This window comes from Misgurnus anguillicaudatus, chromosome 7 (genome assembly GCF_027580225.2).
Source record: "Misgurnus anguillicaudatus chromosome 7, ASM2758022v2, whole genome shotgun sequence".
Classification (NCBI taxonomy): Eukaryota; Metazoa; Chordata; class Actinopteri; order Cypriniformes; family Cobitidae; genus Misgurnus; species Misgurnus anguillicaudatus.
The window spans coordinates 40797414-40815667 of NC_073343.2; the positions used below are offsets into that span (position 1 = coordinate 40797414).

Sequence of the window (18254 nt, forward strand, 5' to 3'; positions counted from 1 at the left end):
TAGGTGTGCTTTATTCACAATAAAACACTGCTATGACCGCTTCACCCAACGGTTCTATTTAATATCACTGCGCCCCTAGCAACACCCTTAGCAACACATAAACATATAATGAGACAAAGTCTGAGAACAGTTTGTTGTTTTTATTTGAACTTTCATGTTGTTGTTCGCAGTCAGGGACTATTTTTTCTAGCGGAAGGGATGCTTTTATTGATTTAACTTCATGAAAGTTGCACTAATATTTTTTTTACTTTAATATTGTGTGGTAACCGTTTTATAAAAGCAATAAGGTACTCGAGGCAACTGCTGTATCGTGAATAAGTAACGGCTGAAGGGGTTGCAGGCACTCCGCTTCGCGTCGTGCCTAACAACGCCCTTCAGCCGTTACTTATTCACGATACAGCACAGCCTCTCGTACCTTATTGCTTACTTAAATAAACACGCCCCTAACCCAATTGAATCTGGACCTTGTTTTGATAGACCCGCCCCACACATACCCAACCCAGGCAACGGTGTCGGTTAGTAGACACTAGTGATGCAACAATACACTTAGTTCACGGTTCAATACGTATTTCGGTTCTTGTCCACGGTTTTCGGTTCGGTTTCGGTTCTGATACCTTGGCCTATTAAAGTGTTTTTTAATTATTCTGTGCTTGGGTAACAGGAACAGCGAGATATTAAGAAGCAAAAATACTGGTTTTAATTGCAGTTCTCTTTATTTTTTGTAAATGCAAAATCATCTTACACATTTCTAGTGTATTGATACAATAATATAAGATATAATTAAATAAAGACATATAAAAATGATATCCTATTCAAACTGGGGAACATGTGAATTCATTACATTACATAAAGTTGCCATTTTATATACCTGTACTTAGTAAATTAAACTTTACATTGTAAATAAAGCCTATACCTTACTGCACTACTGTTAAATCCAACATCATGCTGTCTGTGTAGAAACCAAAAATGCGTTTCTCAATCAAGATTACTGGTGGGGTCTATCTTAGCATCATGCGCATTTTCTCTTCTTGAGTTGAACTTTTTGAGGACGGAAGACGTGTTTGAGGCAAATAACGCGCATTTGCTTCAATAACAAGCCCAATTTGCGTCATTCGCATTGCCCCACGCGAATTTGCATCTTTACAGTGATGTTTTATGTAATCTACGCGCGCAAATAATTAATCCACACCTCAGATTTAAAAGACAGTCGTTCTGCTGCTTTTTGTTGTCGTATTTCTGTTGGGGGTGTGCGCACGCGAATGAAATCTGACACCAGCATTGCAAGCAGAGTTCAAGCAGAGTTAACGCAGGTAGCGCACAGTGACTGGATATCAACTCGCTGTAAGCATGCAGATCATGCGGACGCGGACATTAACAAAAGTGCAGGGACTATAAAACTGATAGATTTGGATGGACAAACCGAAAAACCGCAATTCACATGCGCGTATTGCACCGTGGGGGTCGAACCGAACGGTTCAATAATGTATTGAGAATTGTGGCATCCCTAGTAGCCACGCCCCTTACTGCTGATTGGCCACAAGTGTGTTTTAGTACTCGGCCCGACTCCTTTTTCCAAAGTGTTTTTCAAAAATCATGCACCCTGTCTTTAATGTAATACAAGTTATATAATTCTTATTTAACTTATCAATCTAGTAGGCTACATAACTTAAGTAAAATCATTAACAGCACAGAACAAAAATGTATTTGTATACAGAAAAGCATTGCATTTTTAATTAAAATAATGAAATATAAAATGCCACTTAATTTAATATACTGTACGTCTGAATCAAATTCTTATATAAACTCAACCGCACTACATCTGTGGCCAAACCCACAGTGAGTTACACAAGCCGCAAATATTTCAGCATCCTCAACTTGCCTTTTCATCCTCGATGTCAGGGGTACAAACTGAACTGGGACGCCTGAACAGAGCAGCTATTCTCTGATTGGTTGAAAGCTAGATGACAATCAGAAAGAGCAGATGTATCACCAGAGGACGTTGCTCAGGTCATGTCTACATCGATCCGAGCGTACAGTAGCACACTGTGCCTTTTATTAGAAGACACAATCGACCCATCTGTAGATCAGGCAGAGGCACGGATCACGGCCACAGAAGCTCTATTTGTTCAATGACCTTCGTTTCGGGTGAAGCTGCGACCGAAAGGTTTTCGTGTCATGTACTTACAGTATAGAATTGCAGTGAGAAAATAAGGAAACACTTTGGGGAACATTCAATGCTGTCACCTCCTTTAAAAGCCACAAACGATTGCTTGTGTGAGTGCTGATAAAAAGCAGATACGCTCTCAGAAATGAATATACAAAAGCTGTCACCCTTTTAAAAGTACACCTTTGTACCTAAAGAGTGTGTGCACTTGTATATACGTACAAAAACCAGCACACATCACTACAGCAATAAAGTGTAATATCCAGGCTATTTGTATAGTAAGTAAAAGCCTCAATCAAACAGACGTGCAGCTCTGGTTTTTCTGTAGCTTTACTGGTGCGTCAAATTACACGGTGAGAGAAAGAAAGAAAATCAAGCAGGCAAATGTAATGACACACAACCGGTTCAGACACTAATCATGTCCATTCAACCGTTAACACACACTAATCATATATAATGCAAGAGTCCACATAAATATATCTCAATGCCTCTGGATAACTATATGACAGACATATGTGGGGAACAGCAGGGAAAAGACGAATATATGAATGAATGGAGCGTAGAAGGAAATACAAAAAGGACGCATAAGATAGATTTAACTCTTTCCCCAACCATTAAAGGAATAGTCTACTCATTTTCAATATTAAAATATGTTATTACCTTAACTAAGAATTGTTGATACATCCCTCTATCATCTGTGTGTGTGCACGTAAGCGCTGGAGTGTGCTGCGACGCTACGATAGCATTTAGCTTAGCCCCATTCATTCAATGGTACCATTTAGAGATAAAGTTAGAAGTGACCAAACACATCAACGTTTTTCCTATTTAAGACGAGTAGTTATACGAGCAAGTTTGGTGGCACAAAATAAAACGTAGCGCTTTTCTAAGCGGATTTAAAAGAGGAACTATATTTTATGGCGTAATAGCACTTTTGGGAGTACTTCGACTCGCCTGAAAAGTCCGCTCCCCTTCTCACTCTCATAATGGGAGAGGGAGGGTGTTACTGCGCCGAGTCGAAGTACTCCCAAAAGTGCCACCACGCCACACAACACAGTTCCTCTTTTAAATCCGCCCAGAAAAGCGCCACGTTCCACCTTGTACCACCAAACTTGCTCGTATAACTACTCATCTTAAATAGGAAAAACGTTGATGTGTTTGGTCACTTCTAACTTTATCTCTAAATGGTACCATTGAATGAATGGGGCTAAGCTAAATGCTATCGTAGCGTCACAGCGCGTTCCAGCGCTTACGTGCACACACACAGATGATAGAGGGATGATTCAACAGTTCTTAGTTAAGGTAATAACATATTTTAATATTGAAAATGAGTAGACTATTCCTTTAACGAGTTTTTACCCATATTTCCACTATTATCCACTAGGTGGCGCTCTTACTCAACTTATAAAACACTAACCGTACATTCACACAGGGCGAAAGCGTTAACGCTTGACGGAAGGCTTGTATGATGCGGTGCCAACAGCCAATCACATGCTCCGGTCCTCCATAAACGTAGTTGGCTGGCTCTGCCTAGTTTATTTGCATAAGACGATCTGATTGGCTGACGCATGCGTTGCCGCTTAAAAAGTTGAGAAATGTTCAACAGCGACGGATCCACAATTCAGTTCGGCAACACATGACGTTACCCATTAAAAGTGAATGGGAAGCGTTACTAAACGTGTTCTCTGATGTGATGCCTCTTTTTTTAGCAAAAATTTCAGCCATTTTAAGCGCAAAGTAATTTAAGACATGCTTCTTTTCAGCCTTAAATAATGGCGCAAATACCAGTCTTATCACACACAAACATTAGTTAATCGTGTTGTGTGAATCATTTAAATAATCCCCTTCCCACAAAGATCAGTTGCAAAAATAACTAGACCACACCGTTTCAGCACTAATTATCCACTGCGCGTCTTTAGTAAATCCCGACAGTCGTTATTTAATGACAAAATTATTGTTTGCGCTGGCACAAGCTGTTTGTAAATCTGGCCCTAAAGCAGTAGTCTCCAACATGTTGCCCGCACGGTGTCTGTGAGTTGCCCACCAAAGCACATTCTATTAAAGGTGGGGTGCACGCTTTTTGAAAAACGCTTTGGCCGAGGGAGTTGTGCCGAGTACCAAAACACACTTGTAGCCAGTCAGCAGTAAGGGGCGTGTCTACTAACCGACATCGTTGCCTGGGTTGCGTATGTGTGGGTCGGGTCTTTCAACAGAAGGTCCAGATTCTATTGGGGTAGGGGCGTGTTTGTTTAGGTGATTTCAAATATCAACATATGCTTTCAGAGATCGTGCACCCCGCCTTTAATTGCCTCCATTTGAATATTTATTTATTACATATTAGCTTGACTTATTTTATGTATGTTAACATTTTAACAATAAAACATATCAACAAATAAAATCAAATCAACTGGTAAAACAAAAAAGTTTTGACTAGACTATATCAAAAAGTAGAACTCTAGTTTTATCCATTGTGGTAGCCCTTGGTCACAAAAAGTTGGAGACCCCTGCACTAAAACATCCATGGATCCAAAAAGAGTGAAAACTCTGTGTATGTTTTGATCATCGCTCTAAATCTGATCTGTAACAAAAATAGAGATCCCTTTAGTCATTTACGAAAATGCAATTATCTCAGCTTTATGTTAAAAATTAGGTATTTTTAAAGAAACCTACCCATATTTGAGAAGTGACAAAAAGAGAACAAATAAGGATAGGATGAGACTTTTTTTGTTGTTTAAAAGCAGAGGGTCTGTTCTTTCATTTGATATATTGTATGTTTATAAAATAACATTTTTTTTGAAGGAATTAATTTTTTGTAAAAATCACAAAAAATGCTGAAGCTGGTTGGCAACTTAAAAAAAATGCTGGCGGGGAAAGAGTTAAAAGAAAAAAAGGTTTATGATTTACACATTTATACAAGTTGAACTGCTGAATACTAAAGCAACAGGTCATTAAGTCGAAGAAAGACAGACAGACAGACAGACATAGATAAATAATAATTCTGACATAATAACAAGCAGAAAGATAGACAGACAGACAGGACTGTCACAGGTGTTTGTAATGTATACTGGTTATTAACAACAAGGTGGCACATTGATGTGTAATAGCCTGAATTATCAGTTTTATAAGTGAGAAAATAAAATCTTATTGAGGGAAAGGTGCGCGACATTTAAACACTAGCAGCTGTTAGATAGATGAGAGTTTGTGTTACTAAAAAGCCATTTACTGAATTCACAATGCTTTCCTATATAAAACGTAATAAAAAAGCATCATGTTTCTCTGAAGTGAAGTTGAGGGTTATTATGTCTCCAATCCTGCCTGTGTAATCTCTACAAACATCTCTGAAGATCACTGTATATACAGCCATGCGACTCTCAGCTTCTCCGTATACACATATTTCTTCATCCAAACCTTAAACTAAATACAAATGCTGTATCTGCAGCTGCAATCAGGAAGATATTTGTCTCAATTGAGTCCCTTCACACCTGAATAAGGTTTGAAAAGCTGATTTCAGCATCTCCGGACCCCTGACAATAATAGGGAGGTCACACAACTCAGAAAAGGACTGACAGCATTGACTGCATTGACCCCAGTACGTCAATAAGACATTGCAGAAGTAGGATAGACACACTGCCATCTACAGGCTGCAAAGCAAACTACACTTCTTATTTAAATGAAGCATGGCCGAGTCAACATCGTCTGCTACCCCGAATATTTTGGCTGTAGATGTTTTTTTTTATAAAATGTGCAAATTCAAGCCAACGTGAAAGAAAGTTGTATGTACCTGGTTCCTCTTCATTGTGATACTGCCTCACCAGTATTGGTGCAGGTCTGTGTACCGTCTCTGTCATCTCTGTGCTCTAAACACAAAACAAAGGAGATAGTTTAAGACAAGAGCAACATTAGAAGAAAGATGGGCGTCGAGTGGACACCATGTAAAGAGATTAGACAAAGCCGGGAACACAGTTTCAATCTCTCCGTCATTCAGGGGGGTAAATCCCACAAATGGGCCGCATACATACCACAGATCTTGGTTAATGAGGGTCTCAGGAGTGTCAACACAGCACTGAGGAGAGTACACTTTGTATTTGTGATTAGAAAAAGGACGGAGCTTAAAAACTCTAATTGATCCGACAGGACATCATGACTTAAAGGGGACATTTCACAAGACTTTTTTTGAAGGGATAGTTGACCCAATGATCAAAATTTTGTCATGAATTTCTCATCCTCATGTTTTTCTAAACCTATTAGATTTTTTTTCTTCTAAAAAACACAAAAGAAGATATTTTGATAAATAATCGTAAGCACACAGCTGATAGTACCCATTGAATTACATCGTATTTGTTTTTCCTACTATGGAAGTCAATGTGTGCTTCCCATGATTTATTAAATTATTTTCTTTTGTGTTCACTAGAAAAAAGAAATTCAAAAAAAATTAAATCAACATGAGGATGAGAAAATGATGACACAACTTTTATTTTTGAGTGAACTATCCTTTTAAGATGATCACATAAATCTTTGGTGTCCCCAGAGTACATTATATGTAAAGTTTTAGCTCAAAATACCATATAGATAATTTATTTAGCATGGTAAAATGGCCACTTTGCAGGTGTGAACACTTATTTTTGCCGTTTTTGGTTGTGTCCTCTAAATGCAAATGAGCTGATGAAATGCAAACACTGATCGCCATGATGATGGTTTGTTAAAATTAAAACTAAAATGTGCTGTGAATTATCACTTTCACTCTGCACTAAATGGCAGTGCCGTGGTTGGATAGTAAAGATTAAGAGGTGGAATTATTATAATAAGATCCCCTTTTGACATCACAAGGGGAGCCAAATTTTAATGACCTATTTTTTCACATGCTTGCAGAGAATGGTTTTCCAAAACTAAGTTATTGGGTTGTTCTTCTTCACGTGTTCTGAGACCGGGGTCTTTGTAGACCAAACAGATGCGTTTTCCAATTTTAGGACGTCTTCAAACTGAAATAGGCGTTTTTCCACCTCTTTGTCTGATTGGGTCAAATTGAGTGGGCGATTCCCAAATGCATTGTTTGAGAAGGAGGTCTCTGCAGAACAAAAAGAGGCGTTTCCCAGTTTTGGGTGCGTTTTCAAATTGAAATAGATGTTTTTCCATCTCTTTGTCTGATTGGCTCAAATTGAGTGGGTGATTCCGAAAGCATTTTTGTGAAGGAGGTCTCCCCAGAACAAAAAGAGGTGTTTCCCAGTTTTGGGGGCGTTTTCAAACCGAAATAGGTGTTTCCCAGTTTTGGGGGCGTTTTCAAACCGAAATAGGTGTTTTTCCACCTCTTTGTCTGATTGGCTCAAATTGAGTGGGCGATTCCCAAATGCATTTTTGAGAAAGAGGTCTTTGCGGCACAAATGAGGCGTTTCCCAATTTTGGGGCATTTTCAAACTGAAATAGGTGTTTTTCCATCTCTTTGTCTGATTGGCTCAAATTGAGTGGGCGATTCCCAAATGCATTTTTGAGAAAGAGGTCTTTGCGGCACAAATGAGGCGTTTCCCAATTTTGGGGCATTTTCAAACTGAAATAGGTGTTTTTCCATCTCTTTGTCTGATTGGCTCAAATTGAGTGGGCGATTCCCAAAGCATTTTTGAGAAGGAGGTCTCCACAGATCAAAAAGAGGCGTTTCCCAGTTTTGGGGGCGTTATCAAACTGAAATAGGTGTTTTTCCACCTCTTTGTCTGATTGGCTCAAATTGAGTGGGCGATTTCCAAATGCATTTTTGAGAAAGAGGTCTTTGCGGCACAAATGAGGCGTTTCCCAATTTTGGAGCGTCTTCAAACTGAAATAGGTGTTTTTTCCATCTCTTTGTCTGATTGGCTCAAATTGAGTGGGCGATTCCCAAATGCAATTTTGAGAAGGAGGTCTCCGCAGAACAAAAAGAGGCGTTTCCCAGTTTTGGGGACGTTTTCAAACTGAAATAGGTGTTTTTCCAGGTCTTTGTCTGATTGGCTCAAATTGAGTGGGCGATTCCCAAATGCGTTTTTGAGAAAGAGGTCTTTGCGGCACAAATGAGGCGTTTCCCAATTTTGGAGCGTCTTCAAACTGAAATAAATGTTTTCCATCTCTTTGTCTGATTGGCTCAAATTGAGTGGGCGATTCCCAAATGCATTTTTGAGAAGGTCGTCTCCGCAGAACTGAAATAGGTGTTAAAAAATAATGATGTACACTTTTCAGGCCTTCCGTACTTTTTTGATTGGATGGTCAAAAACGCCTAACCCCAGTTTGAAAACGCCCCAAAATTGTTCTGCAGAGACCTATACTTCCATGTTCTAAGTTGACAGAAGCACTGGGAACCCAATTATAGCACTTAAACATCAAAAAAGTCAGATTTTCATGTCCCCTTGCGTGAGTAAAGACTATTTAGGGAAACTTTTTAAAGGAAAAAAAAAATTTAAACAATTATAATTATTCACCCTTATGCCATTCAATATGTATATGTTATTCAGTTGAACACAAAAAATATTTTATAATAAAATGCCCTCATTCTATCTTGTACCAGACTGTAAAAAATATGGACGTAGTGTCTGTGACATCACCCGTAGGTTTCCGAAGAGCATTTTTAAAGCCTACCATTGCTATTTTGGCAGCGCGTCAACGCGCGCCACTCGTGGATAACCGAAAATGGGCAAAGAGGTGGGAAGTGGGTACAGCTGAGATGCCTGGTTGCCAAAACCATGCCCGCCTAGCTCGACTGTAATGACAGTTCACCCGTCACTCAAGTGACCAAGGCCTAATATAATTTAAAAATCCACCCCCTCACGCTAAATGAGCTATATAGACCAAAACACTTTTGTACCAGGCTGTAGACATATTATTTTTTGCTGTAAAGTTGGGCATTTTTACATGGGGGGGGGGTCTATGGGATTGACTCCTTTATGGAGCCTGTCTCTAGTGGCCAGTCGATGAATTGCAGTTTTAGTCACTTCCCTGTTTTTTTCACAATACAGACCCCCTTGGACTCAACAAGTACATTCATTATAAAAGTAATTTAAATGACTCCCATAAATATAATAATTATAAAAATAAATGTCTTGTGAGGTGAAACGATGGATCTCATTGGTTCTTGTGTGTCTAATGACAAAATATCACCATTGGGGTCACAAATGAGAGTGAGTAAATTATGAGAGTTTTCGTTTTTTGGGTGCGCTATTTCTTTAACAAGATTTATTAAATTAACACACACACTATTACTCATCTCTCTGAAATATCATCAAAGAAATAAGTTATTATTTCTCTATCACGCACAGACAGACTTGCATCATATAAAGCCACTTTACCTGTTGATGTACTATATTTTCGGGCTGAGGTGAAGAGAAAGTCATCACATGATAAACCTCAGCTTCTTTTGGTTCCCTTGACGACGTGAGGTTGATTGACACTCCGCCATCTACTGCACCTGGTTGTCACGGATACAACGGCACATCATTTCTGGTATTTTACAAATACACGTCTGTCAGATACTAACGAAAGCATGTTGCAATAATCGTAAATCACGTCCCCATGGTCACTACTAACATGTTAAAGAGATAATGACTAAACCGTTTAAAATCCGATCAGAATCCTATAACCAGGTATGCAAACAGCTTGACTGCAACATGTTTACACAGATCCAAGCCGCGCATCTGCAGTCTTAATGTGATGGTTTAGTGATTATGAACTTTGATTTGTCTCTGTTATGGGAACTCTATTAGAATTAAGAGGAAAGCAAAACAGCATTAAATTCTGGCTCCGTCAAGGATGAACTCTTGTATGTGCTTGCTGGGCTTTGTGTTCGTCTCTAAGCAACACTGAGGTTCATTTTACTGTGAGCGGAGCCGTCTTGGCTTAAAGTAAATATTGATATAGTCCAACACAGGAAGAGCTTTGGAACCTACACCAGCCCGGGACTCATAACTTACGTGTACTGTCCACACACTTTTGGACAGGAGGCGTTTACTTATCATTTAATGGCAGCTCCATTTCTATTTTGAGGTAGGATGCAAAACTCGATTCTGCATTTAGATTTTTGGACATTTATAAATATGTATGTACTGTAGAATTAAAAACAATATTGGTCGATTGCTATTTAAAACCAATCAGTTGTTTAAGCAAAGGTATGCATATGGAGCTGGCAATCATCCGAAAAACATCACTGGAAACGGCGCAGCGTCTCTGTGGTCATGTTTGGACACACTTCACAGGCTGTGTAAAAAGATGCTCGGAGTGGGAGAGAGCTTTGCTTCCTCTCTTCTCCCCGAGCCTGAATTCTGATGAAGTATCCAGAAAGCCTGACTTCCCTTGGGTCGACCTGAGCTCTCTCACTTTCTTTCTTTCACTCCTACTCTCTTTCTCACACACACACAAAGATCCTGGAGCACAAACGGCTCAATTCCCTGTGATCATATAACACGGGTGGTGTGAGATATGCTGCATTTAAAACAGGAAGGGTCCAAGGCCACCCAAATGGACACACTGAGAGTTAATGGCCAAAAAAGCGATTAATAGTTGAAGGAATAACAATGTAAAAAACTAAAAGTGACATTTAAACAGTATTAGGAGGCCAGCAACACACAGAGAGCAAAAACATGTCAGACTAGCTTTGTTGTCATTGCGTATGAGAACATCTTCAGTCCTATATATCTATCTGTCCATGTGTCCGTCCATCCTTCAATCCATCCATCCATCCATCCATTGGTCCGTCTGTCAATAAGATATCATTTCATCTATCTATGTATGTATCTATCTATCAGTCCGTCTATTCGTTTATTCATCTGTCTATCTATCTGTCTATTGGTTTCTCTGTCCGTCTGTCTGTCTGTCTTTCTATCTATCTACCTACCTACATATCTATCTATCCATCCGTTAATTCATCTATCATCCATGAGTCTATCTATCTGTCTGTCTGTCTGTCTGTCTGTCTGTCTGTCTGTCTGTCTATCTATCTATCTATCTATCTATCTATCTATCTATCTATCTAGCTATCTAGCTATCTAGCTAGCTATCTGTCTATCTACCTAGCTAGCTAGCTATCTATCTACCTACATATGTATAATTTCATCTATCTATCCATCCGTTAATTAATCTATCATCTATGAGTCTATCTATCAATTCATCCATCCATCCATCCGCCAGTATATCTATCTATCTATCTATCTATCTATCTATCTATCTATCTATCTATCTATCTATCTATCTATCTATCTATCTATCTATCTATCTATCTATCTATCTACATATGTATCATTTCATCTATCTATCCATCCGTTAATTCATCTATCATCTATGAGTCTATCCATCCATCCATCCATCCATCAGTCTATCCATCAGTCTATCAATCTATCTATCATCCGTCTATCAGTCTATCAATCTATCCGTCTGTCTGTCCGTCCGTCCGTCCGGATCTATCTATCTGTCTATCTATCCATCCGTTAATTCATCTATCATCTATGAGTCTATCTATCTATCTATCCATCCATCCATCCATCAGTCTATTAATCTATCTATCATCCGTCTATCAGTCTATCAATCTATCCGTCTGTCTGTCTGTCCGTCTGTCAGTCCGTCCGTCCATCCATCCATCTATCGATCCATCTATCGATCCATCTATCTTCCCATCTATCTTCCCATCTATCTATCTATCTATCTATCTATCTATCTATCTATCTATCTATCTATCTATCTATCTATCTATCTATCTATCTATCTATCTATCTATCTATCTATCTATCTATCTATCTATCTATCTATCTATCTATCTTCCCATCTATCCATCTATCCATCTATCCATCTATCCATCTATCTATCTATCCATCTATCTATCTATCTATCTATCTATCTATCTATCTATCTATCTATCTATCTATCTATCTATCTATCTATCTATCAGTCGTCTATCCATCCATCAATCGTCTATCAGTCTATCAATCTATCCGTCTGTCTGTCCGTCTGTCCGTCCGTCCGTCCATCTATCCATCTATCGATCCATCTATCTTCCCATCTTTCCATCTATCCATCTATCTATCTGTCTGTCTGTCTGTCTGTCTGTCTGTCTGTCTGTCTATCTATCTATCTATCTATCTATCTATCTATCTACCTATCGATCCATCTATCTTCCCATCTATCCATCTTTCCATCTTTCCATCTATCTATCTATCTATCTATCTATCTATCTATCTATCTATCTATCTATCTATCTATCTATCTATCTATCTATCTATCTATCTATCAGTCGTTTATCCATCCATCCATCAGTCTGTCTGTCCGTCTGTCCTCTATCAATCCGTCTATCCACCCCCCCTCTGTTCATCCGTCCGTCCATCTATCTAACTGTCTATCTATCCATCCATCCATCTATCCATACATCCATCATCCATCCATTCATCTATCTATCAGTCTGTCTGTATTTTCGATAATACGTTTATACCTGTGTGATCAGTGAGTACTTGTCCAGGTGACATAAGTGTGGCGTGAGGTGAGATCTCTGTTGTTCTGGACTGTGCGGTTCTCTGATGGTCTATAAGAGAGTGACCCGTCAGCATCATTTCTTCTGCAGCGGTCAGAACCGGCCTCTGACCTTCACTGATCTCTCCACTGCTCTCCTCCTCCCACCATCTCTGCCAGAGAAATAATAATGCTCATTGATCCTCTGCGAACCAAACATATGCTGGTGACGCCATCTACTGGACAACAGTTTTAATACAGTCATAATTCCCAAATTTAAATTTAGGAATCATGTTTAACAGAAAACAATACTCTTAGCTCAGACCATTTTCAGATTAACTGCTTTTTAAATTATAAATACAGAAAACAGCTTAACCCTCAAAATAAAAAAAATAAAAAATTTAAGGTACAATTGGTGAGACAATTATTGGTCTAATTGTGAGGGTCGTGTAATATGTTTCACTAGAGTCATGTGATACCTCTGGTTGTTGTAATTGTCTGACAGGACCGTGGTCCATTCTGGCCAATAGAGACAAGACAGGGTCATGATGAGCTGGGAGGCGTGGCGTTCTGATCACCTGACCCTCACTGGGTGGGTCATAATCCTAAAAAACAGAAATTTGTATCAAAACAGCCCATTCATATACAACCAAAGAAATCAGTTTCATGACTGTATGAGACTTTTGCTATATTTACCAAACACACATACTGTATATAAAGTGACATATGACAAGGACAGTTGCCATGGAAACTGACCAGACCAAGTGCTTTTAAACCCTTAATTATAGATTATATCTTATATTAAAATATTGTACTCTATATAATAAGCTGTGACGCAAACATTTGGTTCTGCTCGTAAAGACCGTGAGGTCAAACATTCACCATGTCCTGGACTCCATGCAGGGAACTGTTCAAGCTGGTCAACAAATTTGGCAGAAGGATGCCTTCCTCTTCCAGAGCTGCACAGAAAAAGGTGGGAATTCAATAACATTAATTTGCGCCCAATGATTTGCCATACTGTCTGTATTGTTTCAATGCTTAATTCACTAACCAAGACATTAGGTTGTGAAGGATGCAGAGAAATGTCTCAATCTAACATACTATGCTGGGACTGCTAGCTCACTATGACCAATACATTTAAAGCATATCTTTATAGTAGAATAAAATGTGACCCAGGGCACAAAACAAGTCATAAGGGAACATTCTTTGAAATTGATATTTATAAATCATTAAATGTGAATAAATAAGCTTTCCATTGATTTACAGTTTGTTAGGATAAGACAAATTTTGACTGAGAAACAACTATATGGAAAATCTAAAATCTGAGGGTGCAAAAAAATATAAATATTGAGAAAACTGACTTTAAAGTTGTCCAAATGAAGTCCTTAGCAAAACATATTACTAATGATGAATACATTTTTGATATATCTACGGTAGCAAATTTATAAAATACCTTCCTTAAACATGATCTTTACTTAAAGGGGACATATCATGAAAATCTGACTTTTTCCATGTTTAAGTGCTATAATTAATTTGTCTCCCTAGTGCTTCTATCAACCTAGAAAATGTGAAAAAGCTCAACCCAGTAACTTAGTTTTGGTAAACCACTCTCTGCAAGCATGTGAAAAAATAGGTACCTGAAATTTGGCTACCCTTGTGATGTCAGAAGGGGATAATACCGCCCCTTAATCTGCACTATCCAACCACGGCACTGCCCTTTAGTGCAGAGATCAGCTCATTTGCATTTAATAGGGCACACCCAAAACTGGAAATTAATGCTCACACCTACAAGTGGCAATTTAAAATGATACTATAAATTATTTATATGGTCATTTGAGTTAGAACTTCACATATGTACTCTGGGGACACCAAAGATTTATTTGACTTCTTAAAAAAGGCCTTGTGAAATGTCCCCTAATAATTTTTGGCATAAAAGAAAAACCTATAATTGTGACCCATACAATGTATTGTTGGCTATTGCTACAAATATACCCGGGTGATTCTCACGAAACTATTGAAACACCACGGCACTAATGATTTTAGCTAATGATTTAAAAAATAAATGGATGTTTTGCTAGACTACTTTAGATGACAGAAAAAATATTTACTGAATATTCATGTATAATAATAATGAAGAAAAATTAGGAAAATGATGTGTCCATGCCTGATGTTCTCATCCTCCGCAACACTTTTTGAGAACAGTTTAAGCACACATACAGAATTGTAATAAAGTTTGATTTTGAGTGACCAAGCACATGGACCAGTTACTTCAAGATGGCTACCAGGTAAGATCATTTTTTTACAGTTAATTTGAAATATTGTCTTGTCAGAATGCTTACACGACATTTTGATTATCATTACCGCAACAGATGCTTATTAAATGTTAATTTAATTAATAGAAGCATAAAACTTTGATTTTAAATGCATGTGCAGAATCTCCAAATTATGTTCTTTCAGGTTTGTCATGTCATTTTGAAAATATGTCAGTATTGATGTTTTCTGACTGTTGCGGTAATGAGATTTTTTAGGATTAATTTTTTTAATTATGTTACAAAAAGTGTTAAATGATAAGTAAAAGTTTTTAAATTAATGTTCCCATTTACTCCAGACTTTGTTTTTCAATGTCTGGTGGGGAAAAAAGTAAATTTAAGCAATTTTTACATTTTCATGCTTGACATTTTTAAAACCAAGTTTTCGTGAGAATCACCCACCCGTGCAACTTCAGACTTCGGGTTTTGTGGTCCAGGGTCACAAATGCTTGGTTATAACACTCCACTCAGTGTTTGAATTCCCTCTGAGGTTCCCTTAGAAGACAGCTCTCTAGACAGTGAGGTAGCTCACTAGGGTTTGGAACCGAGCTAAAATTGGATCAGTGTACGTCTGTCTGTTTGTGTAGTTAATCTGGTACCTCTGACTGCCGCCATCTGGCCGTGACTGAGTAACAGCTCTCCATCAGAGATGTGCCTGGCTGGCGTCTCGGTTTCAGTCACTGTATCAGTGGAGCTAGAGCTGCTCTCTTCTGTGGAGGAGGATTCAGACTCAACCGCAGGAGGAGGTGAAAGAGTCTCTGGTTTGGAGGGCAGAGGTGATGCTGTAGGGATGACCGACTCTATCTCTCGGGCTACTGACGTCACACTGTTTAGATAAAAAGAAGGTCGGTGTTTAAGCAAAACAAACAACTGTTTAATGGTCAGAAAGAAAATGGAAAATTATTGTTTATGGTGCAAGAAACCATAAACATTATAAGAAAAAAGAAACAATTTTAGATATTTTTAGGGCTGTCAAAAGATTAAGCTCAATTAATTGCATACAAAATAAAAGTTTGTATTTGCATAATATATTTGTGTGTTTATTGTGTGTAATTATTTTGTATATATAAATACACACAAACATGTATACATTTAAGAAAAAATGTATGTATTTATATATATATATATATATATATATATATATATATATATTTTAATCTATATATAATATAAAATATATCAAAATTTAATGTAAAAGTTTCTTAAATTCATACATGCATGTGTGTGTATTTATATATACAAAATAATTACACAAAGTGCACACCTATATATTTTGTATGCAATTAATGCTGATTAATCTTTTGACAGCCCAAATTGTTTTATTTAAAAAAGCTAATAAAATCCATTTTATATGATAGATGCATTATTGCATGAATCATTTGTAAAACTGATTGAGTTTTCAGTTTATGAGCAAATGTGACCCTGGACCACAAAACCTTCACAAGTAACACAGGTATATTTGTAGCATTAGCCAACAATACATTGTATGGGTCAAAATATATTTTTTATGCCAAAAAAATAGGATATTAAGCAAAGATATTTAGTACATTTCCTATTAATTGACATTTATTATGTCCAGGGTCACTTTTGAACTCTCTCTGAGGTTGACTGATTTATAATAATGGTCAGCAGGGGGCACTGTGGGATTATTTGTTCATCTGTATTGCACACCACCATGTCTAGAGTAGACCCATGTATTCATTTTTGGTACCGCAAAAGGTAAATTTAAGTGTTTTGGTATCATCAACTCAAAAACTAGATTCAACAAACACATGCTGAAGCTGCTGAAATTATTTCTTTTTTTTTAAATCTGCCTATAAAACCAAATAGATATCACTGAAACTGATGTACTGAGACATCACACTTACATCTAAAAAATGGTTAAAAAAAACCAATATGAATGTGGCACACTTTGCTGGGTATGAGTAGCTGTTCAGTATAGTTAGATCAAAACGACTGTTTATGTTTTATGCTCTGCATGAGGATACAAGAATACAGTATGAGAATGAAACAGTAGCACTGTAACATACACTGGCTGAGGCTGCTCCTCCTCTCTTTCTGTCTGTAGGGGGAGCTCTGACTCCAGGCTGACTGACTCTGAGCTCTGACTGGCTGGAGGAGGAGAGGGTGTGGCCACCCTGATGGGAGATGGGATTGGTGTAGTAGTCGGTGTGTCTACAGGAATACCAGCTGGACCTGAAACAAAGACAGAAACATTTTAATTCTGACTAATGCGTGCTGGCAGCATGCAAACTCAAAAGGATTTAGTACAGTAATAAAATGGGCGACCTGGGGAAGTTGAAGCCTGAGGTTGGTTTTCTTCGGGAGACAAAGCTGTAGAAAGATGCTCAGAGAGATCTGGGGTTCGGACAGGAGATGGTGGCTCTTTCAGGCTGGGTTCAGGTGTGGGTACTGGTGTTGGCACTGCTGTCACCTCCTGGAATATTAGCAAGTGGCAAATATTATCACCATTGTAGTCACATTTTTTTGTTTATGATTAGCCAAAGATTTTTTGGGAGATGCATCTATTGACAAGGCATTCCCATATTGCATTGCGACAAGCTCAGGAAAAAAAAATCAAACATGGCAAACAAAGTATGAATAAATATATGCAAGGCGCACCAAGTATTAAACATCATTCACACAGCACTTTGGTCCCAGAAAATAACCGTAAAGTTGCCAGAAAGAGTTGTGTGCACGCAAACACGTCCCTAAAATCTTCTGGGATCAATCCCGAAAAGAGAACCTAGTAACATTCCCGGAAAATCCTCTGTGTTAACAAGACGCAGAAACAATGCCGTAAGGGGCGAGCCATAGTGAAGATTTTCTGTAAATGTTACGGCAATATTACTAGGACCCTTTTACGGGAGCGATCCTAGAACATTTACGGGAGCCTCCTTTTTAAGAACATTTTCTGAGACCAAAGTGCTGTGTGACAGATAAAGTACACAGGCAGACAGACAGACAGAATGATAATACAGTAGATAGAACGATTGACAGATAAAACGTTAGACAGACAGACAGACAGACAGACAGACAAACAGATAGATGGACAAACAAACAGACAGATAGATGGATAGACAGATAGATGGACAAACAAACAGACAGATAGATGGATAGACAGACAGACAGATAGATGGACGGACAGACAGACAGACAGACAGATAGATAGTTAGATGGATAGACAGACAGAATAATAGATAGATGGATAGATAAAATGATAGAACGAAAGAAAGACAGACAGACAGACAGACAGAATGATAATAAATAGAAGGATTGACAGATAAAATAATTAGACAGACAGACAGATGAACAGATAGATGGATAGACAGACAGACAGA

General features: G+C 38.2%; 1 protein-coding gene across 1 annotated transcript in view; it reads right to left on the reverse strand.

Moving 5' to 3' along the window:
* kiaa0586 (KIAA0586 ortholog) overlaps positions 1 to 18254 on the reverse strand; it is a 177882-nt gene that overhangs the window by 35383 nt on the left and 124245 nt on the right. The window contains exons 24-31 of the mRNA XM_055171508.2: positions 17203 to 17350; positions 16944 to 17109; positions 15513 to 15739; positions 13487 to 13563; positions 13084 to 13209; positions 12588 to 12777; positions 9463 to 9581; positions 5943 to 6018 (exon numbers count right to left, since the gene is read on the reverse strand). Of these exons, the coding sequence (XP_055027483.2) occupies positions 5943 to 6018; positions 9463 to 9581; positions 12588 to 12777; positions 13084 to 13209; positions 13487 to 13563; positions 15513 to 15739; positions 16944 to 17109; positions 17203 to 17350 (1129 nt within the window). The remainder of the gene's footprint in view (positions 1 to 5942; positions 6019 to 9462; positions 9582 to 12587; positions 12778 to 13083; positions 13210 to 13486; positions 13564 to 15512; positions 15740 to 16943; positions 17110 to 17202; positions 17351 to 18254) is intronic.